Here is an 18,516-nt window from a genome sequence, read left to right on the forward strand (position 1 = left end):
CACACACACACACACACACACACACACACACACACACACACACACACCTTCTAGCAATAGGCTTGGGACTGGGACAAAGTGATCTTTCACACTGTCCCCTCTGAGTAATTGGTGGGGCCTGCCCAGGCCCTTTCCTGATCCTTAGCCCTGAGCAGTTCTCTGCCTTATCTCCATACTCCAGCTGCCTGCTCAACCACCCCTGTTATCTCTGACCCAGGTCCTTCCTGGAGGAGGAACACAACCCAGGCTCTGATGATAGGAGACCATTGGGTGGGGTTATTGATTCCAGGGCAGGGCTGAGAGAAAAATGGGGCCTATGATGATGCCTATTGGGTTGAAAATAAAAAAGACTGACCCCTCACCCCTATCTTCCTCTATCTGTTTCATGGTTTTGCTGGGCATATGGAGGGAAAGGGGGTGGGAATAAGGCAGTACCTCTCCTTTATCCAGAGATGCCTGGGTTGGTCAGATCCCCCAGTGGAGTAATAGCTTCATCCCCCATTGCTCCCTTCAACCTTTCATAGATGTATTTAATTATTTGAAGGGATTTCTTGGCAGATTATTAGCTACCACCTTAATACCTGCCATGATCACCTCCCTCCTGCAGTGGTCTCCTACTTGCTCTCCCTGCTTAAAGTCTCTCCACCCTACTTCAAAAATGATTTTCCTCAAGAACAGATCTGACCATGTCACTCTACTACTCAAAAAACTTCAGCGGCTTCCTACTTCCTCTAGGATCAAATATTGATCCTTCCACTTAGCTCTCAAAGCCCTCCACAACCTGGCCCCAATCTAACCTTTTAACTTCACTGTATAGTCCTTTCCCACTAATGCCCTTGGTAACCCAATCTAACTTTCCTTTTCTCTGTTATGCACAACAGTCTCTCATCTCCCTGACTTTGTATTGACCATCTCCCATGTTTGGAATGCTTTCACTCTTCATCTCTTCCCAATGGAATCTCTTTCTTCCCTTTAGATGAAGCTCACCTCAATTGCCTTGCCTTCTACCCCCCCAAAAAAAACCAAGATGTAGCTCAAGTTCCATCTTCTTTTACATGAAGATTTCCCTGATTGCTCCACCTGCTAACTTCCACCCTCCTTCCCAAATTATCTTATATTAAATTATTTTGTATTAATTTGTACTGATTCTGTTATACCTATGCATGTGTTCGTTTTCTCCACTCATAACATGACAAACTACCTTACATTTAACTACACTGTATTTATTCTGTATGTACTTGCAAAGCTGGTTTCCTCCAATAAAATATAAGCTTCTTGAGAGTAGGGATTGCTTCATTCTTTGCCTTTGTATCCCTAGCACCCAGCACAGTTCTGATACATAATATGCCCTCAATTAATATATGTTGATTAATTGATTAATTAGACTTCTGCTTAACCTCAGAGGAAAGAACCAAGAGCAAGGGGTAGGGTATAGTGAATTAAATTTTGGCTTAAGATTAAGAATAGCATTTGGGAATACATTGCTCCAGTAAATATTAAACAAGATCCATTTGCAGTGTCTAAACAGAGGCAGGATGACCCCCTCTCCCCGGGGTCATATATATAATCTATAGATAAGATTCCTGAATATGGAGGAAAATTGAACCATAAGAAACCTCCAACTTTTCCTCCAGATAAATCTCTAATTCTAAATGCCACTAGTTTTGAAGATCAAATAAAATATCAAAACATGGGAATTTATATATACATATGAGACTGTTTTGTTACTATTTGCATCATTAGTCATATTAACATGTAAATAACTCACCATAAACCCCTCCTCCTCTCCCCCCTCCCTGCTTCCCTTAGAATCTTAGCCTCATTTGGGAGTTCAAGAGGTCAGAAACTGCTTCTATAAGATCCCTCCAAAATGGTTATTGAATCTCTAATTTTAAGACCTCTAATGTTGGGGTACTCACTGTCTCTCAAGGCAACCCATTTCTCTTTTGAACCAATGAGAGAATGATAGTTCTAATTATTAGGAAGTTTCCCCATATATAAAACTGAAATCTGCCTCTTTGTAACTTTGATCCACTGCTTCTATTTCTGCCCATTGGGTTCCAGTAGGAAAAACCCAATCTTTCTTTTTATGTAGCACACTGCGTCTACAGACCCTTTCCAAAACTAAAATTTCCACTTCTCTGGACTCATACACACTTTTCAAATATCCTTTCCTTGAAATCATACTTGAAGCTGTGTCCTTATGGTCTCTGACCATCCTCAAATATAGTATTAGCCACAGGCCCCAGGAGATTCAGGGGAGAAACTATTTATATTCTCCTGTGAGCACAGAAGAGCCTGATCAGAGTTTCAAAGGTTGACACCTTATTGTCCTTGTCCTTATGTCATGGACCATTAGCGGACTTTAAGTTCAGCCCCCATCCAATGGAACCTCACCTGAACAATTCAAGAAACTCAACTGCCAAACACTCAAATGTGAATGAACATGGGACTATTTTCTGCTCCTTTAAGAAGATTAAAGAGGGCCCAAACAGCACTCTCATTTACCAATGGATAGACATTTAGATAGATACAAGGGAATGACTTAAGCTCTTCGTGGTTCCTGAGGAGAGTTGAGAGGGTTAGACTGTAGAGTTGGGATGGAAGCAAGGATTTCCAAATGACTCAGGTTGAAAGTACATAGACTAAACTAGGAACCTGAGGGTGTCAACTATGCAAAACAAAGCAAGATCCAAGTATCCAAGAAAAAAAATCAATTCAATCAATTCAGTAAGCATTTAATCAGTACTACACTATACAAAGCACTCTTTTAGGCACTGAAGATGAGGAAGTAACATGGTACACAAGAAAACACAGTGGGTTTGGAGTTGAAAAACCTGGGTTTGAATCCCAGATCTAGCAGTTACTATTTATCCAACAACTCTGTGGGCCTCAGTTTCCCTAATTAAAAGTTTCCCTTTAGAATAAAGGAAGGGGTGTAGACTTGATCTCTAAGATTCCTTTCACTCCTAAATTCATCATCCCATGAAGCAATTCCAGTCCACAAGGAGCTTACATTCCACTAGATACAATACCATCCATCTCATTAAATAAAGAAATTGGAGAAGAGAGAGGGGACTAACCTCTGGGAGGAATCAGGAGAGGCTTATGGGCCTTGAAAGCAGATAAGAATTCCAAGAGCCAGAAATAGAAAGGGAATGCATTCTGTGCTTAGAGAATGGCTTTGAGATGGGAGATGGAATTTTGAATTCAGGAAACAAATAGGAGATATATTTGTGTAAAATAAAGAGCAGAAGAAGGAGATTAAAGCACAGTCAGCCTAAAAGGGTAAATCCAGGTTGGTAGGGACTTTTGCCATAAGCTGGCATGCTATATCCATTGAGAATGGGAAGACAGTAGGAAAGAGGAAGCTAGGGTAGGCAAGAGGAGGAAGAGGCAGCATGATCTGGAAGTCATATGAATTTGAAATTAGAAGAGCCCAGGAGAGGCCTGGGTTTGAATCCTTTGCCCAACACTTACTAGCAATTTGACATTTGACAAAGGGCAAGTCCTTTTGCTTCTCTGAGGCTAAGTTTCTTGATCTGTAAAAGGAGGGTAAAAACAAAACAAAACAACACAAAACAACAACAACAATAAACTTTCATCTACCTCACAGGGTTGCTGTGAAGAAAAGACTATGAACCTCAAATCACTACAAAAGTGCTGTTTGTGGCTGACTTTGTTTTGTCAAAGTTCCCTCCTAGGAAACAGCAAGTCAAGGACTGATCTAATCCAAGAGCTCCAGATGACGATATTGTGTTCAGGGATGTGGAGGTGGGTGCTGAGGGAGATCTCAGATTGAAAATACCTGTTTCATCCTTAATTTGAAGAGATTAGGGACGAAAAAAAGTCTTGGCTTGGAGTTTAGAAAAGTAAAGGAAAAAGGAGTATATGTGTACGTGGGGGCAGGGGCGGAGGGGACACAAAAGAGTTAGGTAAATAAAGGTCTGTTCTTATAAGGGTCTGGGTAGAGGTCTTTATAAGGTGACAGATCTATGAGTTAGACATGGCTGAGGCTTCTTGTCACCCTCTGTCCATACAGAAGACTCTATACACAGAGGTACTCTGGGTGGAATAAATATAAGATATATTTATAGGTATAATTTATAATATACTATATTATCATATATAATTTATAATTTGTCATATATTTGTATGTGATATTAAAATATAAAAATAAAATCTCCTAAAATTTTAGATACATGGACAGGGAAAGAGATACACAGAGACAAAGCCATGCAGAAACAGACATAGGGAGATGAGAGAGTGGAGAAAGAAAAATAGAGAAAGAGGGAGAGGGGGAGAGGGAGAGACAGAGAGACAGAAAGAGACAGACAGACAGAGACAGAGACAGAAACACAAAGACAGACACAGAGATAGAGAGATGGAAAGAGTGGGAGAGACAGAGAGACTAGAGCCACCGGAAAGGAGCCCCAAGTTCAACAAACAAGCAAACAAAAAACACAAGCAGGCTGACCCTGGAGTTTCCTTATAGCCTAACTCAATTCTCCCTGGCATCTCTCTTCCTTTAAACTTTGGAGTTTGAACCCCATACCCTGATACTTAAAATAATGTATTCTGTGTTATTTTTAAATATTTTATGAGTTTGAATATTGTTTCTCCAACTGTTCTGTGATGTTTTTCATTGCAGGGATCCATTCTTTTTCTTTGTCTCTCAATTGAGGCAAAAAATCCCTTGAGTATGGAAGGAAGAAGCAAGTCTAGAAGATGTGGAGGGAGGAGAAAGGGAAGATTTTGTAGCTGATGGAAGATCACAAGGGGATCTTTGGGGACTCTAAGAAACTAGGGTGAGAATGGATGTGAGTGTGAGGATTATGGTATAGTTCTGTGTGTCTGGAAATAGGAAATGAAGAAGATATGGGGTCTTTCAGAGCAAAAACTGGGAATGGAAATGACACTAGAGCTAAGCAATGACCCTCAGAAAATACTGATTAATCACAGGATGATAGAATTTAGAATTATAAGGGAATTTAAATATCAAATATTCACCAGGTTTTTGTTAGCATTACTGGTCACACAGCTAGTAAGAGACAAGTTTTGAACCAGATCTCTGACTGCAAATTGAATGTTCTTAACAATGATGACTGAGATTGTATCTGAACTTCTTTATCATAATTGCTCTGACTGCATTTCTCTAAGAAATATTAGTAGTTATATTTAATTTCTACCCAATTTCTATTTGTCAGAGTAAACATCCTAGTTAAAGAGGTTCCTTTAGAGCTGTTATAATTTCACATACTTTTCATCTTTCCATCTTTTTCTTTACCCTTTGATATTTGGCATTTACTTTGAATAATAGATAATTAGGTTGTGTAGCTCAGAAATGATTGCTACATCTGTAACAGTTGTTTTCTTTCTGTTAATAAATACAATTTCATTTTTTAAATGTATTCTACTGTCACTGTATCCATTGGAGTTGAGTTGATTGACCCTCATACTTTTCTCAAACTTCAGTACTTTCCCCTTTCATTTGCTTTCCTTTCTTCCACTTTTACCTTAATGTGCCTCAGTCCCCTTAGTCCATCTAAAACCTGCTGACTTTTTGGTGGAGGAGGAAATCTAGTTAATAAGGGGTGAACATAATGAATTTTTTTTTGGAAATAGTATTTTATTATTTCCAATCACATGTAAAGCTAGTTTTCAACTTTCATTTTTTATAAGATTTTGAGTTTCAAATTTTATCTCCCTCCCTCCCTCCCATTCCCCCTCCCCAAGACTGCAAGCAACCCGATATAGGTTCTATATGTGCAATTATATAAACCTATTTCCACATTGGTCATGTTGTGAAAGAAGAAACAGAAGAAAAGGGAAAAGTCACAAACAAAAGCCAAAAAAAACCTGAAAATAATGTGCTTTGATATGCATTCAGACTCCATAGTTTTCTCTGGATGTGAATAGCATTATTTTTGTCATGAGTCTTTTGGAATTGTCTTGTGACATTGTATTGCTAAGGAGAGCTAAGTCAATCATAGTTGATCATCACTTCTTTCAGTATAAGTTCATGTAAGTCTGGGTTTTTCTGAAACCTTTCAGCTTACCATTTCTTATAGCACATTACATTCATATAGCACATATACTGCAACTTGTTCAGCCATTCCCCAACTAATGGGCATTTCCTCAATTTCCAACTCTGCCACCACAAAAAGAGCTGCTAGAAATATTTTTGTACATGTACTTCCTTTTCCTTTTTTATGATCTCTTTGGGATATAGATCTAGTGGGTATTGCTCCATCAAAGGGTATTCACAGTTTGGTTGCCCTTTGGGCAAAGGTCCACATTGCTCTCCAGAATGATTGGATCAGTTTACAACTGCACCAACAATGCGTTAATGTCCCAGTTTTCCCTCATCTTCTCTGAAATTTATCATTCTTTTCTGTTTTGTCAGGTTAGCCAATATGATCAGTGTGAGGTGATACCTCAGAGTTGTTTTATTTGCCTTTCTTTAGTCAGTAGTAATTTAGAACATTTTTTAAATATGATTAAAGATAGCTTTAATTTCTACATCTGAAAACTGCTTGTTCATATTCTTTGACCATTTGGGGTCAATTGGGGAATGACATATTCTTAGAGACTCAGTATTCTATATATTTCAGAAATGAGGCCTTTATAAAAACAATTGATATAAAAAATGTTTCCCATCTTTCTGCTTTCCTTCTAATACTGGTTGTGTTGATTTTATTTGTGTAAAACCTTTTTAATTCAATGTAACCAAAACTATTTTGCATTTCATAATGTCCTTTATCTTTTGTTTGGTCATAAATTCTTCCTTTCTCCATAGATCTGACAGGCAAACTATTCCTTGCTCTTCTAATTTACTTATGGTATCTCCCTTTATGTCTTAATTATGTACCCATTTTGACCTTATCTTGGTAAATGGTGTGAGATGTTGGTCTATGCCTAGTTTCTGCTATATTATATTCCATTTTTCCCAGAAGATTTTTTTAATAGTTAGTTCTGAATCTAGAAACTGGAGTCTTTGGGTTTATCAAATAGTAGATTACTATAATAATTTATTATTATATCTTATATACCTAATCTATTCCACCGATATGAGGACAGTATTATTTGTATTAGAGACTTAGTGTCCAAGGAGGAAAGGAACCCCTACAGGTCTCCAAAGACAGAGAAACTGACCGACAGAATGTCCAATACTGATAACGACCACTCTTGTCATTGGCTCCACCCCAAGGGACTCTGACCAATAGCTTCAGAGGTCTGGGGAGAGCAAGGGGCCAGGGGGCCAAGGACTGGAAATAAAAGGCAGCCCAAGACCTGTTGCCACATCAACCTGCTTTTGACACACATCAGTGTTGACAAGCAAACTCACAAAGAACAACATCATGGTGCATTTCACAGCTGAGGAGAAGACCGCCATCACTAGTGTGTGGGGCAAGGTCAACGTGGAAGAGGCTGGTGGGGAAGCTTTAGGCAGGTAAGTACCAGGGGCAGGGATTGAAGTCAAGCCTATAGACCAGAGACTGACCCTAAGGGAATCTGACAGCTTCTGGATGGTTCTCCTACATATTTGACTCATTTTTCCCTTCTCTAGGTTGCTGGTTGTCTACCCCTGGACCCAGAGGTTCTTTGATTCCTTTGGCAACCTGTCTTCTGCATCTGCTATCCTGGGGAACCCTAAGGTCAAGGCCCATGGCAAGAAGGTGCTGACTTCCTTGGGTGAGGCTGTCAAGAACCTGGACAACCTCAAGGCTACCTTCTCCAAGCTGAGTGAGCTGCACTGTGACAAACTGCATGTGGACCCTGAGAACTTCAGGGTAAGTCTTGGGCTCCATGGCCTAGCAAACTAGTGATGGTTGGACTAAGCCTTTTTACTATTGACACACATGAGTGTTGACAAGCAAAACTCACAAAGACTAACGTCATGGTGCATTTCACAGCTGAGGAGAAGATTGCTATCACTAGTTTGTGGGGCAAGGTCAATGTGGAAGAGACTGGTGGGGAAGTCACTGAGTGCTCAAAAGGGCCAGGGCCAGAGTAAAGGAGGATACCCCTAAGCTTGTCATTGATGACCTCAAATATTTTAGGGGACCTGTTTTCCATCTGTAGCTTTACTTCCACTCCTTTCTATATCTTAATAGCTCACTGCACCCCTCTTTTGTTCACACACTCCTTTTTCTTGCCCATGTTGTTCCTTTTTCATTCTCCTTTGTCTCCTTTTTCTTTCCCTCTACCAATATTTCTCTTACTCTCCTTTCAATTTTCTCTCTATTGATCATTCTTTTTAATTTTGTCGTCAATTCCTCTCTTTCCTCTGTCCCTATAACCATCTTTTTTCTCACACATTCATACTCTTCACTGGATATTTAGTTCCCAACTAGCCTTTTTGCTTTTGAAAAGTGGGATGGCTTGACATTCTGATTTAATTGCTTTTCTTCTGATTTGTGCTTTTTTGTGGATCTTGGCTTCTCTGTCATAATCTTCCATCCTCACTCCATACCCCAACTCTGGTCAATACCAATGGGAGTCTCACCATCTGTTATTCTTGCAAATATATTGCTAAGCCTAAATTTATTACTTTTTGAAATTGGTAGGCATATTCTTTGTACTAACTACTAAGCCTGGATTTTGGAATGAGGAGTATTGTGTTCAAATGCAGGCTTTTCTTTTCTCTAGCTCTGTGATCTTATGAAAGTCACTCAATACCTCTGAGTGTCACTTTCCTCAGTTATAAAATAGGGGATTGGACTAGACTTCCTCTATCTCCCTTCTATAAATCTAAGATTCAGTTTTTCTCTAAGGAGTCTTAGGAATATTTTATTATTATTTTTCCTCTTATCTTCATTCTCATTCTTTTCACCCTGTCCTCTTCTTATTTCCCTATCTTTTTCTTCCCACTGATCATTAGCTCTTTTCCTTTCCCTCCCAACCTTCCCCTCCCACCATCAATTAATTCTTTTCAAGTCTGTGAGATAGACCTGCCAAGGCCCTTATCTTAGTTCTATGAACCCTGGGCTGTGAGAAGCAGGTTTAGGGTTAGGAGGCATGGTGTAGGTGCAGGGAGAAAAGTGTTTTGAAGTAGGAAGAGGAAGAAATGAGAAACCCAAGAAAATAGACTAGGGCAGACATGGAACTGGGCACAAGGATCATGGGACACTTACATGCGTCTGGGGACAGGAAGAGCTGGAGAGGAAGAGATAGGTTCCCTTAGAGGGGAAGAACTATGATATCCTGCTCCATGATAGGTGACCTGGGAACAGTTCTGGACATGGGTAGGAGAACATGGGCAGACTTTCCAGGTGTTCTGGCTAGAGCTTTGTCCTTACAAGGTCCTGAGCTCCTCTTTCTCTCTCTTACAGCTCCTCGGGAATGTGCTGGTTGTTGTTCTAGCCATTCATTTCGGCAAGGAGTTTACTCCTGAAGTGCATGCTGCTTGGCAGAAGCTGGTGGCTGGCGTGGCCAGTGCTTTGGCCCACAAATACCACTAAAGATAGACCTGTCTGTGATGGGGGTCTGTGGGCAAATGGAGGTCCAACCTTTGCATGTAGGGAGGGGAGCAATGGTGTACATACTGCCTTGTAGTCCCAGCCCTTGACTAATAAAGTACTTTTAACCTGGCAATCCATTGTCATTGTCTCTTACTCTTAGACATATTTATCAAGAGATGGTGACATAGGTGGGAATGGGAGGAAAGTCCTTTGTCCCACCCCTTCCTTCATATCCACTCAAAGGTGAAGAAAGAATCTGGTTTATCTAAGGGAAATAAGGAACAAAGGCCTGTTTGGAACAGAGGCCTAAGTTAGAAGCACTGGGAAATAAGGTTGGACAAGTTCAATATGGGCAAATTGTGAAAGATTTTTAATGTTGGGATGAAGGGTTTGCCAATTCATCAATAAGTAAACATTTGTTAAGCACCTATGATGTGCCAAATGCTAAGTGCTGGGGAAACAAAAAGAGGCAAAAGACAGTCCTTGCCCTTGAGGAGCTTACCATCTAATTGGGAGGGGAATGAGACGACATGCAAAAAAAATATACAAAGCAAGGTATATACAGGATAAACTGACAATAATTAACAGAGGGAAGGAACTAGAATTTAGAGGAGTTAGAAAAGTCTTCCTGTAAAAGATGAGATTATAGTTGGGACTTAAAGGAAGCCAGGGAAGTCAGTGGGTAGAGTTGAGAAGAGAGAGCATTTGTAGAGGACAGGTAGAATAAATGCCTAGAACCAAGAGATGGGGTATCTTGTTTGTGCTTCACTGCAGATGAATGAAGAACCATGCAAAGCTGATAAATAGGGGTTATGATGCAAACAGAACTTTGTTTTTGAAATATTAGGAGTGATTGGAGGAGGAGAACCTTGAGATCTAATGCAAATACTTTCTAGCATAGATCACGAGATCTAAAATTGGAAATGACCTTAGAAGTCTTCTGGTTCAACACATTAATTTTGCAGGAAGGAAACAGACTCAGATAGCTTAAGAATATCCAAGTTCACACAGATTGGAACTGAGTGGCAGAGCTAGGGACTGGAATGAGATTGTTTTAATCGAATTTCACCATTATTTCCACTGTAATGGAATATTATTAGGAAACTATTACAATACATCAGGTGAGAGCTAAGGAAGGTAGTGACTGCAGAAAAGGAAATGAAGGAAAGATGTAAAAAGACAATTTGAAGGCAAAATGGGCAGAATGACATGACCATATGGTTGTAAGGAAAAGGGAGAAATAGACAATTATGCAGTAGAAAGCATCAATTTTGATTCAGAGGACTTTGGTTGAATCCCAACTTTGCTACCTAATCCTTACCGATGTGACCTCGAACACATAATTTCCATATTCTGGGCCTCAGTTTTCTCATCGGTAAAATGTGTGTGAGTGAGGGGGGCTTAAAAATGTCTATTTTTCTTTCCATCTTAAAATCCCATGATCCTAGGATTTATGGAAAGTACAGGTTAGGGTATGCTTCCTGAGGAAGATGGTTTGGAATGGGGAAGAGAAGATCAATTTGTTGGGACAGAAGAATGACATATATGAGGACAAATGGGGTCCTGAAATAAGAGAGCAGCCACTATTAGGACATCCAGGAAGAATGGACCCTCTAGTTTTAATTTGTTCTGTGCCAGAAAATGTACTCTCTCTTTAAACTATGCCTACTTTTTTTTTAAACTGATTTATGGTGAAAGTAAATATTCTACAGAAATCTACAACAGGAAGGCAGAAACTGAGGGGTATAAAGAGATTGGGGGAGGAGGGATGTGGCTGTACCAGGAAGAAGCTGAGGCTAGGCTCTGGGAATCATACAATAATAGCTGGTTGGAGCTGTCCTCCAAACCACTCCTGAAAGTTCTGTTCTTCCTGCTTCCTTAAAGATCTCTCTTTCACCTTTGTCCTCACATCATTTACAATGCAAGAAACTGGAGGATGAGAAGATCTAGAGAAAAGCTGCCCAAGAAAATATGGTAACTCATTTGCTCATTCATTATCAGCATTTACAGTAATTCAGATTTCAAGGAGTTTATAGCCACTTAAGATTTAATTCTATCCCTTTCCACTCCTTACTCCCCTACATATGCACCACAGTGTGTTCACTCTCCCATGGGAATGTCTTTTTTTTTTTATTTATAAAGCAGTTGGGGTTAAGTAACTTGCCCAAGGTTACATGGCTAGTTATTTTGTGTGGGTGTTAAGTATCTTAGTCCTGAACCGATCCAGGGTCCTCCCTACTCCAGGGCTAGTGCTCTTACTCACTGCGCCACCTGGTCGTCCCTAGGAATGTCCTTTTGATTTCTAGGTGAGAGTTCCCTTTACATCCACTCCCATATTCCAGTACTTCGTTCCATAGCTTTTATCCTGTATATCACTTAACTTAACTACGATATACTCAGATTTGGAATGTGTTCTTTTGTTTCTTCTAATGTTAATCTTTGTATTCTATGCAAACTCAATCAATAAACATTTTTTCAAGTATCTACCACATGCCAGACACTGTTCTAAGCACTGGCTCTATTATTCACACATAATTATTTCTTGTAGTACACCATTAAAATTTTTTGATTTGTCATTTTCTTCTTGGAGGCTTATCCTTATGTTTTTACTCATCCTATCTTCAGTAGTAATTCCTTTAATTTGAATAGAATTAATTTCTTCTCATCTTTTACCTTTAGCTTTTTTTCTGAAAACATTTTTTCTACTCTTGTATTTCAAATTTGTTACTCTCTCTCTCTTTTTTGGTTTTTCTTTGTCTTTGTCTCTGTTGGTCATACCACTACTAACCAAAGATATTTTGGTGAGACTTTCTATTTTGTATTCAATTTTTTCCACTGTTCTGTTGGTGTATTTCTTTTCATCTGCATTGAGAGCTCTGATTTCTGACTTAAATTCATTTCTAATTTCCTCTTTTAGAAGTTATATTTTTCTTGGGAATCTTTTTTTTGTTTTGTTTTTTGGAGGGCAATTGGGGTTAAGTGACTTGCCCAAAGTCACATGGCTAGTAAGTGTGTCAAATGTCTGAAACCACATTTGAACTCAGGTCCTCCTGACTCCAGGGCTGTTGCTCTATTCACTTAGACACCTAGCTGCTCCCTCTCTTGGGAATCTTAATGGAGTTTCTGGCTACTATTCCAAGATCTCTGGTGAATTTATTGAATTGCCTTTTTCACAAGATTTTAGTTAAATTTCTTTCACATCCTAATATTCTTTCATTGTGCTAGGACTATGAAGTTTTATTCATTTTTTTCCTTTTGGCTTTTTCATATTTTCTGTTATTTTTTCTGATTGTGATCTAGGTTTTAATTCATTTTTTTCTTTTGAAATCTTGTTTTTTCAATATTTCTTATTTCCAGTCCTTTGTCTCTGGTTTCCCTCCTTATTCTCTTCCACTGATTTCCCTCTTATCTTTCTTTCACTGCTCCCCATTCCCCAAAGACAGGACATTTTTATTGTTATTAGCTTCCTGGCTCTTGGTAATCTGAAAGTCAGTCTATGGAGTACTTGTCTGTGGTCAGCCATGGGGAGAATGGAGGATTGACTCACCAAGGATTTGCACCCCTATTTCCTTAGACTGTGAATATTATTTCTTTTGTATTCAGTAGTTTTGCATTGTCCACACCTTTCACCTGAATTCACATTCCAATTGTCCCTCTCTCTTCCAGTTATTTTCTCCTTTCTTTTCTTGAAGGTGTAGAATCAATATTTGTCACATTTGTGGGGTGGTGTTTCAGGATATTTCATTTTTGAGGTCATTTTATTCTTTCTTAACTGATATTATCCTATTAATTTTCTCCCAGAACCCTTTGAGGTCTGCTCTCTGAAAATCTAGGGTTCTTGTTGAACTATGCCCAGTTTTATCTGTTTATTTCACAAAATCCAAGGGAGTGATCATTTCTCCCATTTTCTGTAATTTTAACCTAAGGATTTTTTTTTTCTTTCTAAGGGTGTGAATCAGAAAGCATTTACTCCTTCATAGTTCCTCCATTTTTTGAAGTAGGAAATTTTTATTAAAGTAATTCAAGAAAATGAATTGCTTTTGGAAAAGAGATAATTTCAGGAGACATTTCAATAATTGAAATTCACCATCCCTACTTTGTTCTCTGTTTCCTAAAGTCTTCTCTTTGTGTATAGGTGTTCTCTAATATGTTTTCATAAAAACAAACAAAAAACTGCAGTTTTTTCCTCCATCATTCTTCATTTGAATGTTTCCCATCATGCTGCCCCTACCTTTTCTTAATTTATCACACAGATAAGTCTTCTAATAGAGAAATCTAATCCTGCCTTGTTTAACTATACTGAATCTTTTGAATAAAACAGAATTTTTTTTGCCTTTTTTTTGGAGGGCAGTTGGGGTTAATTGACTTGCCCAAGGTCACATGGCTAGTGTCTGAAGTTTGATTTGAACTCAGGTCCTCCTGACTCCAGGGTCGGTGCTCTATTCACTGTGCCACCTACCTACCCCTGAATAAAACGGATTAACTGAAACCATAGTTCAGTCATGAGTTTCATCCCACCAACTCTCCATGATAATTTCTTGCATTAGGACTTCTAGTTCATCATATTTGTAGCATAGTCTTATAAACTAATATTTAGACTAATGAGACCATCAGTTTTACTACTGCCTTTTTCTTTGTATTTTGCCTTCTGTTTATTTCTGGTTATCTCAATTGATCTTTGTATGTGGTAGAAACTAAATTCTACATAGACTGCTGTATATTCATGAGTTGTATCTTTCTCCATTATCAGTTTAAAATTATTTTGGTCAAATTTTTGACATTAGGAAAATACATTTTTACCAGCCCTCATTAGGAATATTGTATTCCCAGTCAGGAGCCTATTAATCTACCTTTTTTTTTTTAAGTGTATGCCAGGGTTCATTTATATCTCTTTATCTATTGAAAGAGGTAGTAGAATGAGATGAAAGGGGAAGTATTGGGTTAAGCAAAATTTCATTATTTCTTCCCAGAGTTGATCTAGTTGGTCTCTTGTGCTTGGCAGCAAGGACTTAAGCTATAGGAGATTATGACCTATAAGGAAAGACAACCTCTTTAGGTTAGGAAAAGAATAGGTATTAATCTAAATAAACTATGGTGCAGAATTCAAACATCATTTTCAGATACTGCCTCCTTAAAAAGATGTTCACTTCTTAAATATATTTTTCTATATTCCTTGCCTGTTATGGGAAAAACTAATGAAAATACACATTCTTTACCTTTCAGCTTCATTTTCTTTTCCAAGATCTCATAAGTTTTAGTGATATTTTCTAGATTGATTCTGGAGTATCTTATGAACCCATAGAACACTGATATGAGTAGTAATCATCAACTTTCTATCGTGTTTTCAGATCATGTTCTGGGAAGGTAACTGACCATTTTAGTGTTGTTATCATGTAGACAAATAACTCGCTCAGTAGCCTTCAGCAGGAAATATGACTACTCTTCACTTCTTTCACTTTGAATCACACATGTATCCACTTTTTCTTTCCTTCAAGAATAAGCAGCTGCTTTTCCACAGAACACACAATGACCTGCTCTTCAAGAAACATGTCAAATGTCTTTTTTGGTCCATTTAAAAAAATGGTCCTTCATTGCTGCTTCCTTTGTATGACTTTCTCCTACTTTCCAATCTCCTGATGTTGCTTGGGGTCACCTTATACCATTCAGATATTTTTACTTCTTTCTTTTCACTTCTTATTGAATTCAGGTTCACATGAATCATATTTTCCAGAGCTTCAAGATCTAGAATGTCAGTACGGAGCCACTATCAGTGATATTTCAAAGATAACAGAGAACAGAAGAAGTACCAAAGAGGTACTTTGATATTCAAAAGAGGGGAATGACCTATAACCCAGTAGATTTACTTTATTTCCTGCCTGGGAAAATTGTATTACAGATTAAATAAATGCTCAGTCAAAATAGAGAAATGGAAGAGGTCATCACAAAGAGCCAGCACAATTTCACCTAGAAAAGTTCATTGAATAGTTTCCTTTATTGGCAGGGTCGATAAAGTCTTAGACCAGGGGAATGCTGTAGATATTGGTTACCTAGATTTGAGCTAAGGATTTTACAAAAAATTTCATGTGCTTTGTGTGGAAAAGATAGAGAAATGTCTATTAGAACAAATAGATTAATTCAGAACTGGATAAATGCTTAGATTCCAAGAGCAACCATCAATGGTTTAAAGGCACCTTGGGAGGAAGACTCCAGTGGAGTATCCCAGAGAGCTATGCTTGGCCTGTTTGGTTTATAACTTGGCAGGTATAGTTAACTCAAAGGATGACAGAAAAACAAAACAAAACAAAACAGAAGTCTTAAGACCTGGAGAACTGAGTTGAATCTAATAAGATGAAATTTATTAGAGGTAAATTTAAAGTCTTAAAATTGGATTAAAAAAACAAGTACTGTGTTAAATAATTACAAATATTATCTCATTTAATATTCACAAAAACACTGTGAGGTAGGTGCTAAAATCAGTATCCTCATTTTATAGTTGAAGAAACTGAGGCAAATAGAGGTTAAGTGAATTGCCCAGGGTCACACAGTTAGGAAGTGTCTGAGACCAGATTTGAACTTAAGTCCTCCAAAGAAAACTGGACCAGGAATAGGTGAAGGGAGGGTAATTGTCTTCCTGTATTTGAAAGGTTGTCATGTTGAAGAGATATTAGTCTTGTTCTAGGTGACCCCCAGGCGAAGAATCAGAAAAATGTGTAGAAGTTTCAAAAGTGAAATTTCTGTCTTGATGTGAAGACATTTTTTTCTAACAATGAGATCTGTTCATAAGCAGAATGAATTGCTTTTAGCAGTAGGGGAGTCCCCACTCAGAGTTCTTCAAGTAGAAGTTAGACTTGTGAGGGATACTGGAACAAGGATTGTCTTTTATTTCAGTATGGGTTGGAGTAGATGGCTGCTGCAGACCCTTTTACCTAGAAAATTCTGTAGTTCTCAGATTTGATTATTCTAGCTCTATACAAATATAAAGTTGAAAGATTGTGTTCAGATAAGAGCGTGACACATTTTAGGAAGAATATTTGGAGTTTGAAGCATCTGAAGAGGACAATTTGAAGCAATTGAAGAGGAGGTTGAACAAAATGATGAAGGGATAGGAGACCATGCTGTCTGATGATTGGTTGAAAGAACTGGGGAGAATTTAAGAGAAGGGAAGACTCAGGAAGCATAAGATTACTGTCTACAAGTGTTCCGAAGGGTCATCAGAGGTTGGATTAGATGGCCTCTGAGGCCCCTTCCAACTTGGAGATTAGATAATTCTTTGATCCTGTGAAGTGGCAGGTTTTTTTAAGCATGCACACACACACACACACACAAACACCCAAATCACCCAACCCAGAGAAGACTCCTTAACTCCCCTATTCACTCCATGTCTGTGGGCCATGGGAACAAGTTACGCAGACAGGTACCACGATCTGAATATCTTCCAGGCAAGATGCCCCAACAATAACAAAAGTTGAGCTCTGTGCAGTGAAAGTCTATGAAACACTATTGACTCCTGTTTTTGTTAACCATTTAAATCTTTACAAAGAATTAGGGAGCCTAAAGGGCCTCAAGATAAGCAGTGTTAAGAGAGGGAAGACCTGTAGATAGAAGGAGATCAGGAGGAAGGCTCTGTAACATTAGAGAAAGGGAATCTGGAGAAGGAAAGATGCTAATCAGACTCCTCTCCATTACTGTGACAAAAAATAGTGACCTCAAACAATACATCATTAGCAATGGTACCCCAAAGTGGACATCATCCTATTCTATGTTTCTTTGCTGCTCCACAAATTTTAATTTCTGTCCTTACCTATTTGCTATTCATTTCCTCAGTATCCTTGAGGGCAGAGACAAGATTTATTATGTGCATATATCCCAAGGAAATGATACTGTCCTTTGTTAATAGGAGACACTTTTTTGGGGGGGAGGGCAACTGGGGTTGTGACTTACCCAAGGTCACATGGCCAGTAAGTGTTCCGTGTCTGAGGCTGGATTTGAACTCAGGTCTTCCTGACTCCAGGGCCAGTGCTGTATTTACTTTGCTACTTAGGTGCCCCAGAGACACTTAATCCAGGTTGGTTGAATGGGTTAATGAGAGGAGGACTAGACAAAACGCTTCAAACCATTTGTCCCCTCGTTCTCTTCAGTTCTGTTTCTTTCCTACTGAGTGCAGCTCCTCTAGTTGTTCCATCCCTGTAGTAATTTGATGAATTTACTTTTTTATAAGGGAAACTAAGGAAGTCAGAAAGGCCAATGCTGCAACATTTTCACCAGGAGTTTGATGGTCATGGAGGTCAGAAGATATTAGCTGTCAGGCATCTTTCCCCAGTTCTCTTTCTCCTTAGGCAATTTCTGTTCAACCTGAAAAATAAGCAACCTGCAGTTGTGATTTTTTTTTTAATAGAGGTAAGTATTTATAGGGAAGGAGCTTACTTTCTGTGAGTCAGTGTATAAACCTGGGTTGTGCAGATGGAGAGGAGACATTTTAGAGTTTTGTCCTTCCCAATTATATTATATTCATTAGTGGACAAACAAGAGAGTTAAAATAGTGGCAACCTTCTGAGGATCAGTGAAATGTCCTGGAGCTTTTTAAGCTGGATGAGAGAATTGGTCAGAGAACATGACAATTGCTTTCTGATATAAAAGAACTTTTCTGTGCAAAAGGACTCTGTCTTTGTCTTTAGAAATATCTCAACTAAATGTAAGAGGAAATGATCTAATAATTACAATTGTCTCAAAGTAAAACAGATCAGGGTTTCCTAATCTTGGGTCCCAGAATTAGTTTTCTTTTAAAAAATATCTTGATAATTATATTCAATAAAATTGGTTTTCTTTGTAGTCTTATGCATTTTATGTTATTCATTTAAAAATATTATTCTGAGAAAGGTTCCATAGATTTCACCAGACAACTAAAGGGTCCATGACACACAAAAAGCCCCTAAAAGCAGAATCTGGAGTAGGGGGGACCATTTCCCTCTTCTCTGTCTCTGTCTCTCTCTGTCTCTGTCTCTCTGTCTCTGTCTCTGTCTCTGTCTCTGTCTCTGTCTCTGTCTCTCTCTCT

General features: G+C 38.6%; 2 protein-coding genes across 2 annotated transcripts in view; both read left to right on the plus strand.

The window, feature by feature from the left end:
* LOC138177723 (hemoglobin subunit epsilon) overlaps positions 1 to 9,597 on the plus strand; it is a 277,438-nt gene extending 267,841 nt beyond the window's left edge. The window contains exons 2-4 of the mRNA XM_069108929.1: positions 7,304 to 7,453; positions 7,571 to 7,793; positions 9,336 to 9,597. Coding sequence (XP_068965030.1) covers positions 7,362 to 7,453; positions 7,571 to 7,793; positions 9,336 to 9,464 — 444 coding nt within the window. The 5' untranslated portion in view covers positions 7,304 to 7,361 and the 3' untranslated portion in view covers positions 9,465 to 9,597. The remainder of the gene's footprint in view (positions 1 to 7,303; positions 7,454 to 7,570; positions 7,794 to 9,335) is intronic.
* Positions 1 to 18,516, plus strand: part of LOC138177722 (hemoglobin subunit beta) — a 297,632-nt gene that overhangs the window by 267,848 nt on the left and 11,268 nt on the right. The window lies entirely within an intron of this gene.

Source organism: Petaurus breviceps, unplaced genomic scaffold, assembly GCF_028583685.1.
Source record: "Petaurus breviceps papuanus isolate PSGF00001 unplaced genomic scaffold, PetGlider_PUasm1.0 90444, whole genome shotgun sequence".
In the NCBI taxonomy this organism is placed as follows: Eukaryota; Metazoa; Chordata; class Mammalia; order Diprotodontia; family Petauridae; genus Petaurus; species Petaurus breviceps.